At 43.6% G+C, this 27,770-nt stretch overlaps 1 protein-coding gene across 1 annotated transcript in view; it reads right to left on the bottom strand.

Annotated features, from left to right (window-relative positions):
* Nucleotides 1–1,138: 1,138 nt before the first annotated feature.
* LOC107115690 (ceramide synthase 6-like) overlaps nucleotides 1,139–27,770 on the bottom strand; it is a gene marked incomplete at its 3' end in the record, with an annotated part of 92,999 nt that continues 66,367 nt past the window's right edge. The window contains exons 4-6 of the mRNA XM_015417448.1: nucleotides 6,363–6,420; nucleotides 5,241–5,323; nucleotides 1,139–1,241 (exon numbers count right to left, since the gene is read on the bottom strand). Coding sequence (XP_015272934.1) covers nucleotides 1,139–1,241; nucleotides 5,241–5,323; nucleotides 6,363–6,420 — 244 coding nt within the window. The remainder of the gene's footprint in view (nucleotides 1,242–5,240; nucleotides 5,324–6,362; nucleotides 6,421–27,770) is intronic.

Here is a 27,770-nt window from a genome sequence, read left to right as displayed (position 1 = left end):
ACTTTATAGCTATTGTCATTGGACCAGACACGGAAGCAGCCGCAGAAGATGAACTATCCGTATCGGATTTCTGTCGTTCGCTGTTTTCTCCCGTTGCCTTCTCTTCCCCTGCTCCGTTTCTTTGTTCGGTTGAAGATTGTTGTTGTTTAAGAAAGAGTTCTGCTTTCTTTTTCATAAAGTTGAATATAAGTCCTTCTGGAAAAATCCATCTGTATTGGACATTGTTCTTTTGGAGGAATGCTGTAATATTTCTATACTGCTTCCTTTTCTTGTGTATTTCATATGGAACATCTTTCAATATTTTTATTTACTCTTCTTGAATTTTGACTGTTCTTGCTGTAGATGCTTTGAGTATTGAGTCTTTTATTGATCTTTTTGCAAATTTCACAAACATTTCCCCTGGATTATTTTTTTTTTACAAACTCTGAATAGGTTCTGTAGATCATATCAATGTCTGCTTGTATTAATTCAGGTTTGCTTTTGATTAAGGGGGCCACTGCTTCGCTTTTAAGTTCTCATCTTTTTTCTCTGGCACCCCTTGAAATCTCAAGACGTAGCTGATGAAGTTGTTGCTTTTCAGAAGTTCTTTCTTTTTCCACCTTGTCCATTCTTTAGTCTATTTCTTTGGTCTTAACTTCAACCTTTTTAAATCTTTTTGGCTGACTTCTTTGATTTGACTGCAGTTTCCTTGCGCTCTTTCTGTAAAGTATCAAATTTTTGATTGAGGTTGGAAGCTGGTCCAGCAGAGGGCGCATGGCTTCAGAAATTGCAGTAGCTAACTCGCTAGTATTTTCCAGTCCTGTGACTGGTGATGCTGTGCTGGCATTTCCTGTAGAGCCTCTGCCTCTGGACGCCATTTTACTCCCACACTGAGACATTGTTTGTACTTAGGTAAAGTTGTATAAAAGTTCTGAGATATTTTCTATGTTGTAAATGATTAGCTCAGATGTATTCCGCTTGGAATTGGGTGTTAATCGCCTGGATCTGGGAAACTTCTACGCTGCAATTTCGCTACCGGGTACCGTTCTTCCTCCGCGAGTCCCCCCCCCCTTGCCTCTTTGAAGCTAAGCCAATTCGCTGTGCCGATTTCTTCCACCACCCTTTTAATATATGTCTTTCTTTTTGCCACTGAACTCACTGTTTGTTTAATTGCTGGATTTTTCTCGTAGATTTTCTTTTTCGTTAAGTTCTTGTATGCTCTGGTCCGGTAACATCTCTGAGTGCCATTGCTGGCCTCGGGACTGCAAGATGAGTTTTGCAAAGAGGAATTATAAATATTGATGTTTGAACTTTTCACTGTTTGAGAAATTTGACCTGGACTATTTCTGAACGATATATATATAACTACACCACATATAAGTTCATATCATTATATTGTTTATTGAATGTTTTTTGTTATTTTTGCACGGGTTTCATTTTTTGTTTAATTAAATCTCTAGGTGGTGGCTAGAGAACTCCTTGGATTATAACTGATCTCCAGGTGACAGAAATAAGTTCACCTGGAGAAAATGGCCACTTTGGAAGGTGGACTATTAAGGCATTATACTACATTGAAGTCCCTCCCCTCCCCAAACCCCGCCCTCCTCAGGCTCCACCTCCGAAATATTCAGGTATTTCCCAACTCAGAGCTGGCAACCCTAGACCCCCCCCCCATTTCACTAAGAAACAAGTAGGAAACTTAAGACATATTGCCATGAAGAAAGGGGGAGGGGAATGTCACAGAGGTTGTGGGGGAAAGCAAACTGAGTCTGTAGTGCGTCTCTTTCTCCCTCCATTCTGTTGGTCAGTTCTGTAATCCTAGTACCATTGCACTGTTTATTGGATAATCTGTGGTACAGAATTGCATTGTTTTTATATTTTGTAATTCAACAGGAATCTCAGAAAGAAAGGCTTGGTATAAGGAAATTAATAAATAACATAAGGAAAGAAACTTCTCAAATGGGTTCCTTGCAGAGGTCATGAATGGTTTGGCTGAAACACGATGGGGTTCTTTGATGTTCAACCCCATATATGCACCCAATTTTTTTGGGGGGGCAAGGGAGAACATCTCTCTCAACAAGAAAAGACAGAAGGCAGCATATCAGGGACATTCCCTGGTAGACTAGTTTTTTTGATGCAGGGAGGTTTCTTATTGTTTTCTACAAGAATACAGTGCAATCTGTTGCAATACAGTCCTCTCCACCATCTCTGGACTCACCACCTGATGCTTCTGTCTTGTATAACTGGTAGGTTATAAATTATAACCACAATCTCATGGCTGCAATCTCCTCTTTTCTTACTTTGCCTAGCAGCAGACACATTGTATTTTATTTGTGGTGATTTTAAATTATTAGGATATGTGTCCAACAAAATAAAAGCCAGTAAGATTAGTGTTTCCAGGGAACCACACACAAGCGGTAGGTTTTAAAGAGGGCAGAAGAGACTTTTGCGTCAAAAGGTTCCCTTAAAATCTTTCTGTGGATGAGATGATGCAGGCAATTGTGCACGGATGTTGTTATGCTCTAACCTTTATGGAATTACATACTGGATATCTCATCAGCCTTGTATATTACTGAAGGCATAAACAGTTTGCATTTCCATAAAGGTAAGGCATAATTTCAGGTCAGGAAGGGACTGGAAGGACTGGAGGAGGGAAAATAGAGAAAGTTGTTTGACATCATTTAATGCTAGTCAATCTGATGGGCACAGTGGAATAAGGATGTATTTGGGAAAAGGAATACTCCTATGGTCTACCCAGTCTCGGCTCTTTCTTTTACCAACACTCTAGAGATGCTTTCAGTGGTTCTCAACCTTCCCAATCTTATGTCCCGCCAACCATTCTATCCAAGAACATGGTGCACACTGTGATGGAAAAAAAGAATAACTTTTCCCAAGAAGGCCATTACAAGCATTCTGTTATTACATTTATCATTTACATGATAAATAAGTAAAAATTACAGAAACACAATGAATAATCCCAGGCAGGTAGGGTGAGCAGAAAGGGACACACCAACAACACTTGCAGGGGGAGTGGGGGATTAGGAGAAACACCAAGAATCCAAGATTATTGTTAGCATGCCAAAAGGTCACAGATGGACAGCACAGTCAACTGGAGACTGGGCATCACACTGGCAGGTGGACAAGAGAAAGAATTCTTAATAATGGTTGCGAAAATCCTGTGTCCCATTTAGGCTATATCTGTGTCCCACCATGTACCACCAGTTGAGAACCACTGCTCTAGATAATGCCAGATTTTTTGGGAGAAAGGGGAGGAACACATCTTGCATAGGCCTTTCACACTACCTCGCCAACACTGACCTTGATATGTAATCCCGTTGGCGTGTTGTGGCTGGCCAAACTTTGATCAAGCGTTGGACTAGGTGGTCTGTATGGCCCCTTCCAACTCTGATTCTATGAAACTGTGGTTGAGCCGGCAGCAAAAAGGAAATCAAGGAGGGAAGTGCTCTGTGTCAAAGCTCACAGTATTTCCTTTTCCCAATCACATCCTGATGCCTGACTTATGCTGGGTATGGTGCTGAAACTGCCTGCCCCCCATCACTTTTAATCCCCCCAACAGGGGAACTGGGTTTTTTTAATATGGAGTGTTCTGAATCAAGTGTGGAGGGTTGGACATTGCGGATGCTTTAGGAAAATTCTTTACATGATGGGGGTCTGAGCCCCTCTTCACTTCTAGAAGCTCTCTAGTTCATTAAACAGACAAATTGCATGCAGAATGAATGGGACTCCTTCCAGAGAAACTAAGCCTTTTTTCTATTTAAAGACTAGGAGCCTGTGAAAACTGTACAAGCATGCAAAGCTTAGCTTCACCATTAATATTGTGAAACGGTAATCTGACAGATGACGCAAAACAGGACATTCTCTTCAAAGGCGACTGCAAAGAAACATCTGCTTAAGAAATCTCTGATGCTACACAACACTTGCTGCAATAGTGATAGGAAACCAAAAAAGAGTCGTTGCACAGCACACCAACATCCATTCTCTCCCCATTTAATTTCACAAGTGTGAAGCCTGGGCAAGCAACAATTAGTCTGCACAGAATACATGGAAAAAATGGATAATTTCCATTCATCAAATTGCTACTTATGTCAGACTTTAAAACGTATTTTGCAAACGGCAGGTGCGATGCTTAAATAAAATTCTGCTTTGACAATTGCTGTATGTTTGTCACAGGCAATACACCTGACCATGATGGCCCTTTCAAGTAATGTGATGTTTTCCCAGGTGCTTTTGGTTCCTGCACATATGGAAAGCTAAACATTTCTGGCATGTTTTTATATGTGATCATGCTGCTACTGACAGGATGGCCTAAGGTGATAACAGGCAAAAGACACCTCCAGGCTGGCTCACGTTAAGTTCTACATACATCCAGAAAGCCATAGTTGAGTATGAAAAATATATCCCTAATATAATATTTTAAAATGGGGGTCCCCAATGTGGTGCCCATAAGCACCATGGCACCTGCTTTTCTGGTGCCCTCCAAGTGCTTTTAGAATGTGGGAGGGGCCGGGTGGGGCATTTCCCCAGCAAGTCTTCTGATTGGCTGTTCAGATTATTAAAAAGTTGCTCCAGCAGCTGCTGCTACCGTAACACAAGGATCTTCTCCGCATGAGTGAAGGTAAGCTGTGCGTATGCAAGAATACATTTCTCAACAATATGTTCCTTTTAAAAGGCCTCCTGTCAAACAGAGCTTCTGCCAGTAATGTTGAAGAGCTACTATTATACTCATGCATGATCTCAGTCCCTGACATTCTGTGGTTGCATCTCGCCTCCTGTAGTGACCATTTTGTGGTTGTGCTCCCCACTCTGTCTCAGAATTCCTGTGGTACCCGCAGGATCAAAAAGGCTGGGGACCGCTGCCCCAAAGCATGCTGGACAGGCAACGTTTCAAGCATTAGATAGATAAATAAAAGCCGCAAACACTAAATACTTTGAAAAGGTGACTCATGCATGATCTCAGTCCCTGACATTCTGTGGTAGCATCCCGCCTCCTGTAGTGACCATTTTGTGGTTGTGCTCCCCACTCTGTCTCAGAATTCCTGTGGTACCCGCAGGATCAAAAAGGCTGGGGACCGCTGCCCCAAAGCATGCTGGACAGGCAACGTTTCAAGCATTAGATAGATAAATAAAAGCAGCAAACACTAAATACTTTGAAAAGGTGACGCTTGTTGATTTTGTCTTCTAAAGACAATGACTTCCAGCTCCATTTCATGGTTTTTGAGGGCTATCTGAGGCTGTGTTACCTTTCTTTTTTAAACACCGGTCTGCTATCTACATTCTTGCAGACAAAAAGCTCAAATGGAGTAATGCTCACTTGAGGTGTCCTCTACACACGCAGAATTGTTATCTGGTTTCATGCCCAGATTATACTTTAGGCATACTCATCTCCATATTATGATAAGAGGAATTTATTGTTGGTAACACAGAAGATCGTCCAGACTCTGTACAGAATCCTCTCTGGCCACTGCTTGTAACTTCTTTCCAACAAAGCAGTCAAGAAGTAGGATATAAATCCTCAAGCTTCTATGAGTTTTTGTTTGGTCTAAAAAACAGCCTTTAGGATTTCAACCAGCCAGCTAAGAACCACCCCATTCATCCTGATGCAGGGATTCTTAAAAACATTTATACTTCGCCTTTCCCACCATCAAGAGTACCACAAAGCAGGTTATAAACACAGGTGTAAACCAGTGCCACACACAGACACTCCTATGTTCACTGTGGATAGGACAGCGGCTACAGTGTCACACTAAACAGCAAGGGAGCTGCATGAGTGGGAGATGTGGTGCATGTATCAGAAGGGAAATAGGATAAATCAGGAAAACTAACATGGACAAGGAAAATTAGGAAGGCCAGTGTAGGATGAACACAGTAAGAAACCAGATTCAGGTGGGGTAGCTGAGTTAGACTGGAGCAGCAGAACAAAATCTGAGTCCAGTGGCACCTTTAAGACCAACAACGTTTTACTCGCAGTATAAGCTTATGTGTGCAAGAACACTTCGTCAGGTATCTGATGAACTGTGCATGCACATGAAAGCTTATACCCATGAGTAAAACGTTGTTGATCTTAAAGGTGCCACTGGACGCAAACTTTGTTCTACAATAGGAAACCATGAAGCAACATTACAACTAATCTTGTCTCATGGTCTTCACACATGGCAACCTGACCCAAGGGAGCATTTACTGAAAACATGTGCAGCTAAAACGCTAAAACTGTTCACGCTAAAACTGTCCACAAAAAAGGCTGAACATTTTTATAGCAGTGTGTACATACAAAGTGCCTGAAAATGCAGACACCATAAGATTCATACTAGTACCAATGCCATGAACAATTAATTGTAGACAAAGTGAAGGACAAAGCCTCTAACCTGCTTCAGCAGACGGACTCCATAAATGAACATATACAGGTAAAATGTAAATCGCCACCTGCAGAAAAGAAAAATGGATGTTATTAGCGTTATATGTGCTATGATAAATAGCATACTGGAAATCAATCACAGGACTTTAGAGCTGAAATGTTACTTCATCCCAAGATTATTTGTATCAGAACAGAAACTACATTATCAGCCCTAGGTGCAACACAAGAATGAATTAGCACTCATCTGAGCCCCAAAGGAAGAGCTGCCATAGCCAGCCGGCCTCGTAAGGTGGGGATGCTTCATTTCCAGGTGGGCTTCTCTATCACAGCCTTGTAACCAACAGAAACTTCTTCTTCCACAATGTTCAAGTATAGATGTGCATTTTAAGGTACAACCGGAGAGGAGTTGGGAGATCAGGTTCCTCCAAACCTTTATTAAAACCAATGTTTCTGAATGTGTATGTGTGTGTATGTATAAGTGAGAGATTTCAATCAAGCCTGCGCCACTGGAGGTTAACATTTTCCTCCTGTGCCATTACCGCTCTACCAAACCTAGTTATTAGGTCTGAAAAAGAAAAAGATATCCCTTTTCCTCTGCAGATCTAATAGCAGCTGAGGGGTGGCGGTGGGGACAATTTCTCTTGGGCGAACACAGGTGGGAAATTAGCCCCCTCTCCATTTCAGCAGGTGCAGCCCCCCTGATCCAGATTTTCCCATCCCCCACCCTGGCTTTTTCATTTTGTTTTTGAGCTTGCATTTACACAGCAAAAGATCTGATCAAAGATCCCCCAACATCTCGTAAACTCTGGCACCGGACATGCACAAAACATGTCACAGTCAGCAATAAGTTGAATACAGATGGTCATGTTAGGTTTTATGATCTTCTACCTGCTTATGACAAACTGCTCTAAACAAGCAAGATGCTTTGCAGATAAGGATATACTCACAGAGGAAGTTATGCAGCCCATATGCATCTGGCATACAGCAACGTTACTTCGAAAGAAAGATGCATGCATCTCAAGCAGTGTTCCCTCTAAGCTGAGTTAGTGTGAGCTAACTCACAGTTTTTTAGCCTCTGGCTCACAGATTTTTGTCTTAGCTCAGGAAGGAGGGCTTCAGAGCAAACTGATTCATGCAGCAGCCAAATCGCTCGCTCACAACTTTAATGCCAGGGGCTCACCAAGTAGAATTTTTGCTCACAGGACTCCACAGCTTAGAGGGAGCCTTGATCTCAAGTAACTATGAAACTCACAAACTATGAAACTCACAAGCTATGAAACTCTCTGTACCCCATATGACTGCCATCTTTCTCCCCACCCCAAGATCCCTGGTCTGCTTTCTGTCCTCAGTGCACCACTGTAAATTTTCATAGGTCTCTCTGAATCCCACCTCTATTGCCTCCTCTTTCTCTTCACCCCACAGAATTTCCTGCTCTCTCTATATCACCACCTGTTTCCTTGCTCTCTTCTCCCTAAACCCATTAATGCTCTTTCCCAATTGGCACCCCCTTTTCTGCCCCCATTATTTTTGCACCCTCCATTAGATAAACACAGCTAAGATCTACCTACCTTGAACATTTTTTTAAAAAAATGTCTACATTCACTTTGAGTTTGTCTGAACACACAACACACCCTCCACATACACATACACCCTTTAAGGTCAAAGTCTTCATTAATACGATCACAGACCAGCACCAGTCTCAGCAAAATTCCCAACCACAACAAAGGGGAAGAGAAAAACTAAAATTAGCTCCCTCACATAAATTAGCTTATAATTCAAAGGGAAGTACAAGTTAAACAAAACAATAGATAAAATTATTAAAATTCTGTAATAGGTACATGTAAAAATTTAAGCTATCAGTATCTGGCGAATTTTACAAACTGCAGCACAAAACTTTGCAGTATGTGCTGAAACCAGTGGTTTTTCATCTATAAGAAGCATTCATCTATAAATAGCACACTTTATGTTCTTTTATTCCTTTTTAAGTGCCCTATCTCATTCTCCCAGTTGTATGGGGTAAAGGATAATAATGAGTCCCCCCCCCCCGAATCACTTGAATGTTAGTAATGAAGGTTAAACTTATAGAATCATAAAATCACAGAATCACAGACTTGGGAGGGGCCATACAGTACAACCCCCTGCTGAATGCAGGATCAGCCTTGCGGCGCCATTCCATGTTTTTATTGCAATTCTACTTGTACTGTAATTTCAGTGGAGCCCATGCAAGTCAAGTGGCATTCCTTATTATTTCCAATGGGCCTTCAAGTGTTTCCCATTGTTTCCAAAGGGCAATCCTGTCCTTCCTTTTAGTACATCCCCTCGGCGGGACCTCCTTCACCAGCCCGCCTCCTGGCCTCTTCCTGGTGGGACAAGCTGCTGCTGAATAATGGCCTCCATTAAGGCTGTATGTAGACTTGATCTTTCCTGCTTACACTGGTTAGATTTAGGAAATGGAGCTATTGGAATTTCAAGAAAGGTCTATCTGAAAAATTAAATTCTATGACCTGCGTGAAACACTTGAGAAGATAGAAGGATTGCTTTCCTTACTTTGTTTGGATCATCTTATGCTTGTGAGCAGGTGTTTTCAGCTTTGAACTATATCAAATTTGACACCAGAAACAGACTAACAGATGACCTGAGTGCTGCATGTGTTGCTCTCAAACTTACAAAGTATGAGCCAAAGTTAGACAAATTATCAGCAAGCATACAACAGCAAAAATCACATTAATTGTTCAAAAGCATGCCAAATGCAAACTTTTACCTTTCAATAAAAAGTTGTTTGTATCATTGAAAGCTCTGTTATTGTGTTTTTCTTTTAAGACAAAAGATGTTACTGTATGAGTTTCTAAACTAAAACCTCAGTATTCAGGTTAAATTGCCATGTTGGCACTTTGCGATAAATAAGAGGGTTTTGGGTTGCAGTTTGGGCACTCGGTCTCTAAAAGGTTCGCCATCACTGGCCTAGAGCATCCCTGACAAGAGTTTGTCCAGACGCTGCTTAAAGACTGCCAGTGAGGGGGAGCTCACCATCTCCATAGGGATCTGATTCCACTGTTGCATGTCGGCACCAACGATGGGGGGAAATGCAGTCGTGAGGTCCTGGATGAGAAATTTAGGCTGCTGAGCAGGAAACTTAGGTCCAGGACCTCCAAGGTAGCTTTCTCAGAAGTGCTACCTGTTCCACGCGCAGGGCTGGAGAGACAGGCACAGATCAGGAGTCTCAATGCGTGGATGAGACTATGGTGTAGGGGGGAAGGTTTCAAGTTTGTTAGGCACTGGGATGCTTTTTGGAACAAGAGGGAGCTGTACAGGCGAGACGGTCTCCACTTGTCCTGAGAAGGAACCAGGCTGCTGATGCTTAAAATCAAAAAGGTGGCAGAGCAGTTTTCAAACTGAGGGGAAAGCCAACAGGAGATGAAAAGTCTCTGGTTCGGGTTGGCTCATCTCAGAGAGATGAGGGGGTACCTGTTGCTTTTCTACAGTGAGGTGGATTGAAATTGTCCACTGAGACCATGGCTAGTGACATGGACTGCCTGACAAAGTCTCGAGATAGCAAGAGGAAGGTTGCAGGCTTAACTTGTATGGGAAATTACAACTGCTTCTATACAAATGCTAGAAGTGTCCAAGGTAAAATCTGGGAGTTGGAGTGCTTGGTGTTGGAGGGAAAAATAGACATTGTGGGTATTTCAGAAACTTGGTGGGATGAGGAAAATCAGTGGGATACAGTGATTCCTGGTTATATATTATATCGGAAGGATAGGGGGGGAAGGGTTGGAGGTGGGGTGGCTCTGTATGTCAGAGAGGGTATAAAGTCCAGAAAGATCGAGAGGCTAAGAGAATTGGATTCGCTTCTTGAAGTTCTGTGGGTTGAAATAGGGGGGCCAAAAGGAAACTTAACACTGGGAGTTTGTTATCGCCCACCGGATCAAAAGATAGAGGAGGATTATAAAATGATGAATGAATTAAAGATAGCAGCTAGACAAAAACACTGTGTCGTAATAGGTGATTTTAACTACCCACACATTGATTGGGTCAATATGTGTTCTAGTCGAGAGAAAGAGATTGAGTTTCTAGACACTCTAAATGACTGCGCTATGGAGCAGATGGTCATGGAACCTACCAGGGGAGAGGCGATCCTTGATTTGGTCCTAAGTAACACTCAAGACCTGGTGAGAGATGTAAAAGTGATTGCACCGCTTGGGAACAGTGATCATAATGTTGTTGAGTTCAACATTTGTACAAATAGGGAATTGGCCAAAAAGACTCACACAACCACTTTTAACTTTAAAAGGGGTAATTTTTCTGATATGAGGGGACATGTGGGGAGGAAACTGAAGGGAAAAGTAGAAAGGGTCAAAACCATTGGGGAAGCTTGGAAACTGTTTAAAACTACAATTCTAGAAGCTCAAATAAAATATATTCCGCAGGTTAGGAAAGGCACAAACAGGTATAAGAAAAAGCCTACATGGTTAACAAACAAAGTAATGGAAGCTGTAAAAGGTAAAAAGGATTCCTTTAAGCGGTGGAAAGCTAGTCACAGTGAGGCTGATAAAACAGAACACAGGCTATGGCAAATAAAATGCAAGTCTGTGGTCAGGCATGCAAAAAGGGAATATGAGGAGCATATAGCAAAAAATGTAAAGACCAACAATAAAACTTTCTTCAAATACATTAGAAACAGGAAACCAGCCAGGGAGGCAGTGGGGCCCTTGGATGACCAAGGGGTAAAAGGAGTACTGAAGGATGATAGGGAAATGGCTGAGAAGCTAAATGCATTTTTTGCCTCCGTCTTCACTGTGGAAGATGAGAGGTGCTTGCCCACTCCAGAGCCGCTGAGTTCGGGAGGGGTGTTGAAAGACCTGAGTCAGATTGAGGTGACGAGAGAGGAGGTCCTAAAACTGATAAACAACTTAAAAACTGATAAATCACCAGGCCCAGATGGCATACATCCAATAGATAGGGGCTCTGGGGCAAGTGATGCTCTGTCTTTTTGGGCTTGGGGGGGCAACAGTGGGAGGGCTTGTAATGTCCTGGCCCCACTGGTGGACCTCCTGATGGCACCTGGTATTTTTGGCCACTGTGTGACAGAGTGTTGGACTGGATGGGCCTTTGGCCTGATCCAACATTGGTGTCTCTTATGTTATATTCTTATTTAACTCATACTGTAAAAAGGTTTTTCCTAATATCCAGCTGGTACTTTCTCATGCTTGATTTAAACCCATTATTGCGAGTCCTATCCTCTGCTGCCAACAGGAACAGCTCCCTGCCCTCCTTTAAGTGACAGCCCTTCAAATACCTAAGAAGATGAGATTGGATTTATACCTCGGCCTTCACTACCTGAAGGAGTCTCAGAGCAGCTTACAATCTCCTTTCCCTTCCCCTCCCCACAACAAACACCCTGTGGGGCTGAAGGAGTTCTTTCGAGAACTGCCCTTGAGAGAACAGCACTTGGATTGACAGCACTTGGATTCAAAAGCTCAAATTTCCCAAGTACAATTCCAAGCTCAGAACTGGGCTGGGATGGTCCCCTCCCCCTCACCTTGGCCCTTCGTGGTTTCCTGGTGGGGCAGTGACTAGGGTTGCCAGCCCTGGGTTGAGAAATACCTGGAGATTTAGGGAGTGGAGCCTGGGGAGAATGGGGTCTGGGGAGGTGAGGGACCTCAGCAGGATACAATGCCATAGAGTCCCACCTTTCAAGGCAGCCATTTTCTCTAGGGGAATGGATCTTGGTTGTCTGGAAATCAGTTGTAATAGCAGGAGATCTTCAGGCCCCACCTGGAGGTTGGCAACATTGGCAGTGGCAGCTACTGGGCAGCTGGGAAGAGACAGTCCCTCTTTTTGTTTTCTCTCCCAGTTTTCCTCTCCTTCTTTGTCCACCTCCTCAGTGCCTTGAAGGCTGTTCCGGCAGCATCCATTCCACTGCTGGCGTGTCCTGGGTCCGAAACACAGTGTACAGGGAGCCTACGTTACAGGGCAGGCACTCTGTCTTTCCCAGGATCCCCCAGAAACAACCGCTTAGGCACATATCACGAGCTGCCAAAGTTCAGTTTCCCAGTGGCAGAGGAAGATTTGAGCCCGCAAAGAGGTTGACTGATCAGGCGGGCAGGATCCGTACTGCCACTCTTTGGAAGGCTCCAGATGTAAGCTTGCATTTTTGAAAAAGGAAAAAAAAAGCCATGCCATTAAAAGTCACGCCAGATCACTGATGGGCGGAATGAGTGCTCCGGGTGAGGCAGTGTAGACACTGGCCCAGCCCAACCTAGCAATAGCCCTGAAACAAAGCAAGCTAAGACAGACACCTCCATCCGTTCTCTCGTATGCAAGGGTAAATTATAACCTTGCCTATGAATTTAAATGTGGCCCAATGTGAAAAAAGAAATAAATTAATGGCACTCAATGGACAGATACTGATAGAACAAATAACATAATTACTTCTTCTATGTCAGGTGTGACCATCTCAGTAGAAAGGAAGCAAGCTCAGGGGGGGGAAAGGACACACAATGAATTTCTAAATAACTCCATTAAGTGTGTTTTGCAACATTAACTCGGTTAAATTGCTTAGCTGCTGGTCTTGGTGCTGCAGAAGCAGACAGGCATATTGTCTTGGAAGATGAGTAAACTTTGGCTCAGGTGATAAGAGTGTAGAGTACCAGGGAAATGTTGCTGCTGCAGCAGGCATCAGTTTGGCCATGGAGGTTTCACTTCAAAATCAAAGATCATAAAATACCAATGGAAGGAAAAGAGTCTGGATGCAAACAGACCGCCATTGACAAAGCAGTGAAGGCTTCGACAGTAAAGAATTTCCTGCAGACACTCCTTGAATCTCCATATCTGAGGCTAAACTAAGCAGCATGAGAGAACCAGTTTGGTGTAGTGGTTAGGAGTGTGGACTCTAATCTGGGAGAACTGGGTTTGATTCCCCACTCCTCCACATGCAGCTGCTGGTGTGACCTTGGGTCAGCCACAGTTCTCTCAGAGCTGTTCTGCCAAGAACAGTTCTCAAAAGTGCTCTCTCAGCCCCACCTACCTCACAGGGTGTCTGTTGTGGGGAGGGGAAGGGAAAGGAGATTGTAAGCTGCTCTGAGACTCCTTTGGGTAGTGAAGGGCGGGTATAAATCCAATCTCCTCCTCCTCCTCCTCCTCCACATCAGTGTCTGAATGTTAGATGCTGCTACTAACTAAAAGTTATGGGTTCCATGGCCCCCTGTCAGCCACCAAACTTAGCCTAACTGGGGTAGATGGGGGAGTGGTTTCCTTCAGGACAGCAGGGTGCATTCGAACACACTGTTCCTCCAACTGAATGCTATTTTCATTTCATGAAGGACAGACTGGTGATTTTAGCCAATTCTTCAATGCTGTTCCTGAAAGTCCAATGAGGAACAAAACTTTCACGGGGCTGCAACAGGAAGGGGGAAAGTGCTCAATTCCAGTGTCCACAAATGGTTGGAGACATCCCACACACTTTGATATACATTCCTTTAATAGTCACTCTCCAAAAGCAAGGGATTGGCTCCTACGTTCTTCTATGCAGCCTACAGTTAGCTGCCCAAGCTACAGATTATCTGGTTTGTTCCTCAACATGCAGGTGGCTTCTCCTTCAAACCCCACACCGGCTTCTCGTACCAGACTGTGGGACTGTTGTGCCAGTGACTTCAGCCCGTATCTTCCTCTAAACCAAGTTCAGCTTTCATATCCAACACTGGTTTCTCTGAAGCTGCCACCCAACCCTTACTGACAAGGTAGGCCCTGGATCCTACGTATATTTAGAACTGAAATTAAAGGCAGAAACTGTCTATAGATGAAACTAGACAGAATCATGTGGCGATTGAAGTTAACTTTGAAGGGAACAATGGAGAACAGGAATAATAGGTAACAAATGGAGATCAAAACCAAAAACCCATGCTGAAACCAAAGAGACGGGCGACTGTGTCACTGAGAAAATGGTTCCGACTGGAACTGGGTGAAACTCCAAGGAGCGACAAAGGAGAAAATAATCTAGGTTGGAAGATGCAATAGGAATCGCAGTTGGATTCTTTGCTGTGTGCTTGGTGTAACCCAAAATTGTTCTTAGCAATTTCAAACACACACACAGGTCGCTCCACTGCAGAAATGGTCCACATCAATCTATTAGTGCCAGCGGATGCCACCATGACTGCTATCCATTACAGAGCTGGAGTCCCACTACTTCTAATCAGAGGAGACATGTGTACTTTAAAAACAAAACAAAACACAACCACATCTATTTAACCTGCAATTATAGCAACTGTAACAGTACTAGTTCCTGAATTAGTTCATACTTCCACTGCAGATGACTGTGCAAAACTGATGCTTGCTGGGACAATTTAAAAAACAACTTGTTAAATGAAAATCCACAGTCCGTGCCAAAGGGCTGCTGGTAGCAAGATTTAGACAAAGAGGCAAAGATGAGATTTGGGGAAGAGAGCCTAGTAACAAGGTAGCATGTACATGAACGGGAGAAAAGCTTTTAGAGAAGAAAAGTTCATTTTAAATTGTCTAAGTGAAAAGAAATAAAGCTCAGGCCGCACGAGCAGTTCCTGCATCCCCAAATCCAGCCCATTCAAGTATGTAATTATAATTGCCTTGTGGTTTGTGCCCGGCACGGTGTTTCAAGCAACGGCAAGGCAAACTGCTTGTCATTTCACTGTATCGTCGCTCCCGCCACTGATTATGTTAATATGCTCGTCTCTCCAGCAAGATCTGGGGCTGCTGTAATCTTCTCAAAACAATTAAAGCATAACGTTAAAATGATTCCACTCCTTCAAGTATGAATTTTAAAATGTGTGGGCTAAGACCCAGAGATTTTGAATTTTTTATTATTACAGATGTCTATCGCGCCCCTTCTGTAGGGCTCAGGACAGGATTCAGAAGCTAGTGAATATGTATGTGGTGTATTGTTTAGTAGGGACAGGTACGGACCAGAAAAATGGACATTTGTATAGGTTTGTGGTTCATGGGTTTCATGGACCACGGACCACAGATTTCCACGGATCTTTTTGTTTGACCGGTTCATGGTTCATGAGGTTCATGACTTTGGGACATGGTAGAATGCCCCCCCCCGTGTGCTAGAGATGCCAAACTTGCCACAAATCTCCAGATGACTCTCCTCTACCTGCCCCTCCAATCACAGCCACAGGTTCAGGAGTGTGTCGAATAGACCCCTTGCAAACGAGAGGCAACAGACGTGCAGAGGACACCCCGGGATGCCCTTCTGCCTGCACTCCAAGTTGTGAGCAGATTGGCTTTGGGGAAGGGGGAAAAGATCCCTAGGGTCCAATGTGCAAAGAGGGGAGGAGTGTGTCAAACAGCACCCCTGCAAGTTACAGACATCAAACTCACAGAAGGCCTCCTCAGGATGCCTCCCTACCTGCCCTCCAAGTTGTGCGCAGATTGGCTTTGGGGAAGGGGAAAAGACCCCTAGGGTCCAATGTGCAAAGCAGCTCCATAGCCAGGAATTCTTTTCGGGGGGGCGCTGGGTGCCACTAATTAAATTAAATTAAATTAAACAGCGGTGAGCGGATGGACAGATGGCTTGGTTCCCCATCAGCAGCCCTGGCAGTTGTGCTCCCCATGCTGGGTTGCCAAGGCTCCGTGGCCATGCCTTGTCTGGAGAAAGGGCCACATGGCAGACCCAGCAAGCCCTGCTCCCCCCCCCCCAACAAAGACACGGAGTGCCCACTGATGCTGGGCTGCCCTAGATAGACAGACAGACAGACGTAGATATAGATAAGCCCGGGCTAGCCCGCCTCATTGGATGGGAAACCTCCAAGGAATACCAGGGTCATGATGCAGAGCCAGGCAAAGGCAAACCACCTTAGAACATCTCAGGCCTTGAAAACCCCACCAGGGGTCACCATAAGTCAGCTGTGACTTGACGGGGCGGGGGGGGGGAGAGAGACTGCATACTTTCTAATGTACCCAACAACATTGGTTCTGTGGGGGGGAAATGCCTACTGAGATCAGAATAAAATAGTTTCAGCCAAGAAAGCAGCAATCCATGAAATCAGAGTCAAAGGTACCATGGTAGCTTTGTCTTCATACGGCAGTCTGTCACACAGGCTGTTTGACTGCTTGGCTGTAACATCATGGACGAGGACTCTCCCCTTCCTAGCTCTGAAGAAATCACAGGACACGCATCACCACCTGACACGATGAGCATACATGATGCTAAGGAACAGAATTAAAAGGCCACCGGATTGAGCACACTGTGTTCCAACCTACACTGTATACACAGCGTTGCCAACTACAAATTGACTCAATCTGTCCTCTTCTCGAGATTTTTCAACTTTGAACTAACGCATATAGGAACGAAACTGCACATAAAATGTATAGTAGATTTCTTCTCTATTAGAAGAGACGGCAATTAGAAGAGTGGGGATAGACAAACAGATTTTATACAAACCTGCAAGGATGAAAAAAAAGCAGAACTTCCTGTGAGCAGCTCATTGATTTTGTCCTGCAGTTCCCACTAATAGAAGAATAAACTCATGGACAGAGAACACAACAGGACACGTGCACTTTAAGACTCTATCCGGAAAGCTTATCCCCTGGAGATCTTGGTGGTATTTAAGGTGCTACTGGACATGAATCTAGCTCTTCTGTTGCAGATCAACCCAGCTAGCCCCCTGAAACAGTGTTAGGAACCATGATGTTCAACTGCCAGTTTTGTCTTTCATCACACTTTCAGTACCATATGCAAAAATATTAACGCATGGAAAAGCTGCTTTATTCACAATAAATCATCTTCAGGAAAACTCTCCTGGAACCTGCACCAAGACTATCCTATCTATCTATCTATGCCTCAACTTAAACAGCTCTCACTAATCAGGGCCCTTAATTTTTGCCCACTCTGTGTAAATTAGTACGGTCCTTAAATTAAGAGCGAGTGTTTTAAACAGCTGTATTCATGACTTGTTTTTACGTGAGAACTGTCAAGGTTTGGCCGACAGAAAATTAACCGCAATTGTTTAAAATGCATAATGGCAAATTTCATCATTCAAGTGATACCTGCAGTTATCACCTGATACCCAGGAAGATGCATTATTTCCATCACTCCTGATTATCATTGCAGGTAATTGTTTAAAAATGAGAGTAGGACTACCACAGGTTGCTCAACACTTAAACAAAATGTGTGGGCCTTAAATCTTCTATTACAAATGTGGTAATGACTCACTGGAGATGCTAATTGCAATCTGGGGGGGGGGCAAGGCACAGGAAGCATCTTTGCAGCCTTGTGGGTGCCCTCAGGCTGCAAGGCAGGGCCAATAATTAGCATTGGCCATCTGGGCATGCCTACGTGGTTGTGTGGGCGGGGGAGCAGCGTTCTGGCAAGCTTGTAAGTCCGCTCTCCAGCTGGCTCGCCCTCTCTCTGATCGGCGACTTCCCCACCCCTCCCTCCCTATTTTTGTGATTTTTTTAAGGTGGGCAGTTTTTTGGCATTAGGACATCCTTTGTGGGTGAGTACATGCCGGCATGCTCGCCTCCCCCATTTTGGGGGCTCCTTTAAGGGGTCTTGGGGGTGGAGCCACTCAAGCTGCATGCCCGGCTCGGGGCCTGCTGGCTGGTTTCCACCAGCAGGTAGCAAGGGGACCATGTAGAGGCCGGTGTCCACATGGATCTCAAGTGTTGTCACTCAATGGTTTTTCCCCTCAGCAGGCAGGCTGGGGGAACGGCTTTATCGAGTGGCAGCCAGGTCGCCCAATGTCTGTACCTGTCCCAATGCTGTGCCAATGCTCCTTGACTGTAATAAAGCTGTGGCCATATATTTATCAAAAAACATGGCACCCACAATTTATTTGCCATATCAGCATGTGTCCCAAATGACATGCAGGAAGAGACAGACATTCTTCCTTTATATACATTTACAATCTTAGACTGGAATAGGGATGAGTCAAGGATTTTAATAGACTGACAGGATAGGATAGAGAAGATCCAGATGGCAGTGGAACACAAACTGGAGCAGTTTCAAAAAAGAAGTTTTGCTAAAGAATGGACCTTGAGACTCAAAGGAAGAAGCCTCTAAATTCATCAAAATATAGTCAAATGAATTAAGGATGCTCTTGCAGGGTGTGAAATGATAAGAAAAAGAAGAAACAAATTATCTATGTCCCATGTAATAGGATGTACAGAGCAATCCTATGCAATTCTGCTCAGAAGTAAATCCCATTTTACTCCTGGGAAAGTGTTCTCAGGACTGCAACCTTACAATGCAATCCTAAGCAGAGGTGAATCCTTCTGGACATAGGCTGAAATGGTGTGATTTGCAGCATTTGCAGTATAACACTAAAATTGGTTATGCTGCATTTCCAAGTAAGATGGCCAATGTGACTTAAACTGAGTTTGGAAACTAAAACTAGCCAAAGCCATTTCAAAATAATTTTATAAAACTGAAAAAAATGTTTAATTGGAACTCTTTGACTGATTCTGTTCCTATGCACCACACCAGCTGCGTGTCCATTTATGGAGCCACCATTAATTTATTTCCTTCATTTGGGCCCCAGTGGGGAACATATGAACATAAGAGTAGACAATGTTGGATCAGGCTAATGGCACATCCAGTCCAACACTCTGTCACACAGTGGCCAAAAATACCAGGTGGCATCAGGAGGTCCAGCAGTGGGGCCAGGACACTAGAAGCCCTCCCACTGTTGACCCCCCAAGCACCAAGAATACAGAGCATCACTTGCCCCAGACCAAGAGTTCCTATCTATACCTTGTGACTAATAGCCACTGATGGACCTCTGCTCCATATGTTTATCCAATTCCCTCTTGAAGCTGTCCATGCTTGTAGCCGCCAACACTTCCTATGGCAGTATATTCCATGTGTTAATCACTCTTTGGAAGTACTTCCTTTTATCCATTTTAACCCAACTGCTCAGCAATTTCATTGAGTGCCCACGGGTTCTTGTATTGTGAGAAAGGGAGAAAAGTACTTCCTTCTCTACCTGTTCTATCCCATGCATAATCTTGGAAACCTCGATCATGTCACCCCTCAGTCATCGTTTCTCCAAGCTAAAGAGCCCCAAGCGCCATAACCTTTTTTTCATAGGGAAAGTGTTCCAACCTTTTCATCATTCTAGTTACCCTTTTCTGCACTTTTTCCAATGCTATAATATCCTTTCTGTGGTGTGGTGACCAGTGTTCCCTCTAAACTGAGTTAGTGTGAGCTAGCTCACAGCTTTTTAGCCTCTGGCTCACATATTTTTGTCTCAGCTCAGGAAGGATGGCTCCAGAGCAAACTAATGTATGCAGCAGCCAAATTACTCACTCACAGCTTTAATGCCAGTAGCTCACAAAGTAGATTTTTTGCTCACAAGACTCTACAGCTTAGAGGGAACATTGCTTACATCACCATCCTCTCCTCCACTGTATCCTCACAACAATCCTGTGAGTTAAGTTAGGCTGAGAGTGTGTGACTGGCCCAATATCACTCAGCAATCAAACCCGGTTCTCCAGATTAGAGTCTGCCACTCGTGACCACTGCACCATGCTGGCTCTCCATTAATGTTCCATCTGCATCAACCTTTTTTTGTATTTTTGCATTTTGTGTGTATGTGCGTGTGCCCATGCCTGGAAGTCATGGCGACCCCTGGCAACTCCTACTGGGGCATGGAGGATGTTCAGAGAAGTGGCTTGATAGCCTCCCTCTGCCTCTTGGCACTGGCCCTGGTATTCCAAGGAGGTCTCCCATTCAAATACTTGCCAGGGTCGGCCCTGCTTAGCTTGAGAGATCGGATGAGATTGGGCTTGCCTGGGCTATCCATCTGCATCAATCTTCATGAGATGTGTTATGGCTAGCTCTCCAAAGGGAGTTAGGGGACTTAATGATGCCAGAGGAGAGGAAGGAGGGAGGCTGAAAGGGTGTGCATTCTCCAGATCAAGATCACAAACCTTACACTTGCAGCAGGGAAATGCGCTCATTCATACATCCCACAGCAAAACAAGTTGTCCGCCCAGGTACAATGAGAAAACTGTTTTCCGATAAGCATGTGACACTCTTGTTCGTGACAGCTGTTGCCAAAACAACAACAGTGGCGTAAATGCAGGGCAACAAACTCCTTCTCCCTCTCACTCTCCTTTTTCTTCACTGCACACAAGCTTCTTTCCTGCTAATTGGCTGCGCATTTGAAACAAGTCAGGCCTCCCCCTGCAACAAAGTACAGAACTGAAAAATTCCTGTACCTCTCAGGACATGCTAGCTTTAATAAGCCTAAATCAATTCTTGAGGTGGCTCCACTTGGCACGTGCTCTCTTACAGACAACAAATCGTTTTGGCAGGGTATGAAGGAGCAGGACCGCGGGTCTTGATAAAATGCGCAGGTAACGTATACACTGGGAAATCTTCATTGCCTTGCTGTTAAATTTTATGGCTAGAGATCTGGCTGACTTCTGATTTTCTCCTTGGCTGCAGCTCTAAGCAGTTGTTTTAATATTTAATGCTAACGGCACCACTTGAGAACCAGCACCGTCCCAAATTTGCAAGCTTGCACTGAAAACATAGCAAAATTTAACAGCGTTGGGGGGAAAAACTGGAGGGGGAGGAGAAAAAAAAAGATACAGACAAAACACTCCACTCACAGAGCAATCCTAAACAGAGTCATACCCTTCTACTAAGGACTGTAAATCTCTGGATTTATATGCTGCCACATACATAACAGAGTGTGTATGTAAGTAGGCCGGAAATAAAGAGGTATGATGAAATAAAGGTTGGCTTTGTTCACTTGCTATCAGTTTTGTGGGGCTCCAATTGTTATACGTTACTACATAACTGCTCTTGCCACCTGTAAACATCAAGGTCATCGGAATACAGTTCCTCTACAAGAGCCTGGATATCCATTAGTGTTGCTAAAGCCCTTCCTGGAAAGGCACTCTAATGCACGCAAGAAAAGTGCTCAGAGAGGTACTTTGCAGCATTGAAAATCACATTTTTAGGTAAGAACTGTGTTGGGAGTTATTTTTTGAAAAAAAGACAAGCATTCAGAACAGGGCCACTGAATATGGCTTTTGATCAAGCATGCTTTCTCTCTTCCAGTTGTCTGTCAGAATCAAGCAGAGAAACAGGTGGGATCAAAGACTCCTACTCATGGGCTGCATAATTTGAAGTAACTTCTTCCTGCTGATCCCCTACCTGGAGGGACACCTTTTAAATTGGGATAGGACTAACAGTCCACCCTGTTACGTGTTCAACAGGCTTCGGAAAAAAACCTTTGGACTGGTTAAGGCTTACTGTATCAATTTACACCCCAATCTAGTGCATGGTTTATTTGGCAGTCAAGATCCACTGAACTCAATGAAGTTCCATAAAACAGGCACGGTACTGCAACCCTAAAATCACTTTTTGGGCTAAGAAACTCAGATTATTTGCGACTTGTCATGTGCCTTGCTGTCTTAGCAGAACTCAGAGCCCTTTTGTGTACCACCCTAGTACTTAACCTGTTGCCTAGATCCAAGGCTAAGGTACTGGCACAAGGAATTAGCAATGGCTCAGCAAGATGCACTGAGACCACCTCACTATCCCCGTCTCTTCCCACTGCTAATTCTACCTAGAAAGTTCTAGAATTTAGGAAAGCCTGTGGGGCATGTGTGGCTTCGGATGCAGTGTCTAGATATGCCCGGGATAGTGAAGAAGGACGGATTATTAGCTGTTCCTGGGTGAAGGCTGCCTTTCCCCAAATCCACTGGGGGAGGCCAGTGTTTCCTTACCTGGGCTCCTTTCTGGTGGGATGAGCTCCCAGAGGAGATCAGGGCCCTGCGGGACCTTACGCAGTTCCGCAGGGCCTGCAAGATGGAGCTCTTCCACCGGGCTTTCAATTAGGAGCTGCCCTGAGGTTTTAGATCTATTTAAATTACTTATTGTTTTTTTTAATTCTCTCTGTAAGCCACCCTGAGCTGTCCGGAACTGGGTAGGATGGGGTATAAATTTAATAATTAAAAAAACCAAACAAAACAAAACCTGGCAATGGCAACCTACTAGCAAACCTCCTTCCACTGCAGAGATTCCAACCTCATATAAATCTAATAAATAAATGAATAAATAATCTTATTATAAATCCTTGCAAGGATACACAGTGCCTCTTCACATGTCACAGAGTACACAGGTTGGGTCTGGGTCCATCATTCACACATGAGTTGTGGTTCCTCAGTTCCTCCATGTGCAGGGCCCAATTAGGGTCAAGCGGCATGCAGTCAGATAAGGGGCTTCAGCCTTCTCTCCTGCCCATTTTCCTAGCCTGAAAAAGTCCAAATATCCTAGTACTGCACTGAAATTGGGGAGGAGGAGAATTTTGCAAACATTTTCTCCCCTCCCCATAGAAACCTACTTTATAGCAACCAGAAACTGGAAGGCATTGCAGAGAAGCTGCATGCTCTCAACATTTAAGGGACCTGCACACATACAATATACACATAATCTTGCCATTTAAGCAAGGGCAGCAACTTAATGCAAGGGCAGACCTAATCAGCAGCCACTTTCGTGTGTTGGCACTCCAATCGCTCTGTACTGCCACTGATGTCACTATATAGACAAAAATGATTGGCTGCATGATGACATCAGTAAAGAAATCACAAACAAACCTGTAGTCCAAACATGCTAAATAAATGCAACAATAATTATATGGAAAACAAAGTCAATAATAATGCCAAATGCATATGCATTATTATAGAATTGCAAACATAATAAGAAACAATTATCCAAAAGTGGGTGGTAACAAACTCAAACCCACAATAAGTCACAGCATTTCTCAAAAGCAGAAGACTTCCTTCATAAATAGAACAAGCCCACAGAGAATTTTTTTGTTTATATAAATATCACATATTCTTGAATTAAAGTCCAGACATCTATATACTGTGGCTTGTACTAAATGAGGTCCATTCCAAGTAGAAACAATGCAGTTCTGAATAATATAATCAGTATTTCAAATCTATTCCTTCATCAGGTACATCAGGTACATCTTCAGTAACATGCAATGAATGCACATGTATAAACAAGGTCCCAATAAAAATATTCCAATTAGCCATAATTAGGCAAAGCTCCATATCTCTTGCAAGTCGGAATTACATCTTGTAAGAAATATGGAGCTGTGCCTAATTGGACTATTTTGAGTGGGACATCGTTTATACAAGTGCATTCATTGTATGTTAATGAAGATGAACCTGATGTACATGACAAAGGAACAGATTTGAAATGCTGATTATATTATCCGGAACGGCATTGTTTATATATATATATACAGTGAACAAGAAAAACTGTGGAAAAGTGACGCTTAATATATGTCTTTAAAAAATCATAAAAAAGTGAACAGTAGCATTACAATCATCTTAGCCTATGGCAGGTTTACTACACATTACAGCTGTTATGAACACTGGTGAGTTGTCTATATATAAAATCTTCCTTGATAATTGTGAGACGTCACCAGAGGATGTGAATTTCTGAGAGACATTTTTGTCCTACATCTTTGTTCAGAAGAAGATCTTCCTTCGAAATGGCAAGACATTCCGGAGATTACCGTCAATATATTTTTCTATGATTATGTATATTATTTTGTTCACTTTTTAATGATTCTTTAAAGACATATATTAAGCGTCACTTTTTCACAGTTTTTCTTGTTCGCCGTATTATCTCATTACTGTGCCAATCAACTGTTACTATACCTGTTTTTTTGAGCAAGGGAACCTTTACCTTTATGTATATGCATACACAGAGAGAGAGAGAGAGAGAGAGAAAGAGAAGACAGGCTGCACTCTGGCATTTGCTCAAGTATTTTTATTGAAGCAACTAATAACTAATTAAAACTTAATTACAGTGCTTAGCTTCCATACTATATAGAAGTAATAAAGGTAGTTATCTTTATTACTTCTATATTGTATGGAAGCTAAGCACTGTACTGAAGTTTAAATTTGTTTTTCACTTTATCCACATCAAAACATCTATCATTTTAGGATTTATTTTAGGGACAACGCCATATAGACGACAATATTCAGTGGAGAGATTTATAATAATTATTATAATTATTAATATTTTACATAAAGTCAACCTACAGAACAGACTGCTTAGGTTTTCTGGAAAGGTGAACTTAGAGCACATTTGATACGCCACTCATGCAAGACAAATAGAAAAATCATCAGATAATTTTGTCTCACCGCTGTGGATAAAATAAAAGGAAGAAATGAGTCACTATACATCTTGATATGTACTTGTAACACAGCACCGTGCGTGACGAACAGTATATTTTGAACGGGTAATTTTTGGGAGCTGCACTCTGAAGAACATGCCACGTTTTGTTTCAGGAGCAGCAATGGAAACAGGAACAAAAATGAATTGAGAAGTTCAGCCTACAGAAGAGGGCACTGATTACAGATGCAAAGCACCTAAGAAGTAGAGGAAAGGTATAAACTTGCTACATGCAGGCAGCCCCATAGCCAAGATTTTGTGGCTTGTGGGGCAAAAATATTTCTGGTGGGGCTGATGAGGCTAAAGACCAGGAACCAGAAGCTACATACTGTTGCTTCAGATACACTGTGTATGTCTTCTGTTCTATAGCAATACTATAGGCTACTTTGTCCTGAATCATTTCAAACCATTTAGAGAAAACTAGCATTAATAAAAATGGTCTTGATTACTGGAGATGTTTAAAAAACCATTCTAAAAACATTTTCAGAAGGAAATCTTGTAGGGCTGGCCCCCAATAGTCCCACTGTAGCTAGGGGCCAGCATGCAGGGCAGCCGAGGGGGGGAGAACTGGGGGGAACAAAATTCCGGGGGGGCCAAGTTCCCCGGAAGAACGCAGAACACAATAAAGAGAAGTACGTCTGACTGCTGGCTTGGCCTTTCTACAAAGTTTACTACGAGACTGTGGGAAGCCCTAGCTTGCCAGGATGCAGCCTCCTAAAAAGGTTTTTATCTCTATCAGTCGATTATTTCCCTCTTCCTTTAGTTCCACCCAGCTCTTGGACAACCAGTTCTTGCAATGGGGCAGCCCTGTTAGTGTGTGGCAGCAAAACTGAGAAAAAGCACACATTTAATTGCCTTGCCCTACATTTCTCTAGCACATTTCCACGCTTTTCTCCTCCTTTGTTTCACTTTCTTCCTTTCATGATCTGCCACTTCTAATCCCCCCTTATCTATCAGTTTCAACTCTTTCTCATCCATCCTGGTTGGCAACTTAGAATAAAGTTGGAGTCCAGTGGCACCTTTAAGACCAACAACATTTTCTTCAAGGTATGAGCTTTCGTGTGCATGCACACTTTCTCGGATACATTGAAATGGAAGGTAACAGTAGTGAACATTAAATTAGTATACAGCATAATGACGATGTTTTAACAGATGCAGAAAACTAAACAGGAACAACAAGTTAAGTTTATATGGTCACCATTTGATTAGATTGTTCTACTGATTCAGATAGGGCTGCCAAGCCGCGGCGGGAGATCCGCACGGCTTCACAGGATCCCTGCCGCGGGGGACAGCGATACGCGTTGCACCGCCGTTGCCAGGATGTGACGCTATGCGTCGCTCTGGCAACGGGGCTGTTTGGAGTCCCGTTGCCAGAGCGACGCGTAGTGTCACATTCTGGCGACAGCGGTGCAACGCGTATCGTTGTCCCCCGCGGCAGGGATCCTGTGAAGACGTGCGGATCCCCCGCCGCGGCTTGGCAGCCCTAGATTCAGACCAACATGGCTACCCACCTGGAGGCGACTTAGAATGTATTTAATAGTAATTATAGCAGCAAACCTTTGTTAATGTTATGAACAGAAGGGGGAAGTTAGTATTTCCCCATATTCTATCAAAGAAGTAAAAAGATGCTTCTCCCCTCCACCCTTTACATGCATGATAGTAGCATGTTAATCTGCCTTAGTGGTAACAGGTGAAGAAGAGAAAACAGAACTTATTTACTTTATTTATATCCCACTGTTCTCCCCAAAGAGAAGCGGATCACATTATTCTCCTCTCCTCTGTTTTATTCCCACAACAGCCCTGTGAGGTAGGTTAAACTGAGTGTGCGTGATGGGCCCAGCGAGCTTGTGTAACCACTACACAAGCTTAGCATCCATTGCGAATAGAAGGGGGGGGGGAATGAAGATTACCTGGGCAAAGATATTCTGATTCCTTTCATTTTTGGACGCTGGAACTCCCCTCAATCATGCTGGCCAATTTTGAGATTCCTAGTTTTATTTTCAGATGAGTTATGCCTGCCCCAAACGGACAGACAGATGGACATTATCAATATAGATGTGTGACAGCCAGCAAAGTGATTAGTTTTGTTATGATATTTGGTTTGGATCAGGGTCATATGGGGGGAGGCAGGTGGAATCTTTGTCCGGGGGCCCATGGTGGCTCTTGGCAGCCCTGACTGCTGTGCTGTTACAGTTTATTACCAAATTTTCTGTAGAGCACTATGCATACACTGTGTATTACATTTTTTAGTTCTCTCTTTTTCATTATTCTGCATTAGAGAGAGAGAGAGAGAGAGAGAGAGAGAGAGAGGGGGGGGGGGGGGGGGGGGGGGAGGCAGATGGGCTCTCAGCAGTCTTGGCTACATGATCCAACTGAAATCAACATCCCAGTCAATGTTAACTGCTATTCAGTGTAAATCTGTATTTTGGACAGCTCCTTTATGACAATGTACATAAAAAGGTAAAGCTGTTTCCAGAAGACAAATAAAACATGTTTTATAACACAAGATAAAACGTATTTCCCTGCAGATGACTACTTTATGTTGAGCTTTTAATTTCCCATGACCACTGCTGACAGAAAGCTAAGCCAATGTATGGTATGAGAATTCCTCCTTATTTTACTTCCTTTCTCACGTGTCCCTTACCAAATTGGGGGGGGGCGACTGTACAATGTACCTTTCAAAGGATTACTATCTATAGGACTATATGTCCTATAGATAGAAGGTACATAGAACTTTTCAAAACAAGACTATTCAAAGCACAGGTTAATCATTGAAGAAAAGAAGGAGCAGTGGAACACAAAGGGAATGGCTCGTGACCTGGTGAAACATTTAGCGGCCTTCTTCAGCAAGGACAGGGAGGAGGGAAAGTAGCCATTTTCTCAAAAGCCCTTCCTCGGATTCTGCTGCAGACGTTTCCTGTGGGCTACTGGATACTGCAGATGTTCACAATGCTCATCCACGTTCCCCACTGTTCTCTATTTAACTTGAAGAAGTAGATGTGAAGGAAAAATTTCCCATTCCCTCCACACACCTTATCCACATGGGGTTTGTATTTAGGGGTGCCAGCCTCCAGGTGGGACCTGGGGATTCCCCCAGAATTACAGCTCATCTCCAGACTATATATAGATCAGTTCCCCTGGATGCTATGCCATCGTACCCCACTGAGGCCCCTATCCCCCCCCCAGGCTCCACCTCCAAATCTCCATGAGTTCCCCAGCCTGGATCTGGCA

The sequence above is a fragment of the Gekko japonicus genome, unplaced genomic scaffold, assembly GCF_001447785.1.
Source record: "Gekko japonicus isolate JY-2015 unplaced genomic scaffold, Gekko_japonicus_V1.1 scaffold2926, whole genome shotgun sequence".
NCBI classification, from domain to species: domain Eukaryota; kingdom Metazoa; phylum Chordata; class Lepidosauria; order Squamata; family Gekkonidae; genus Gekko; species Gekko japonicus.
Note: the sequence above shows the minus strand (reverse complement) of the source record. Positions and strands in the feature narration are given on the sequence as shown.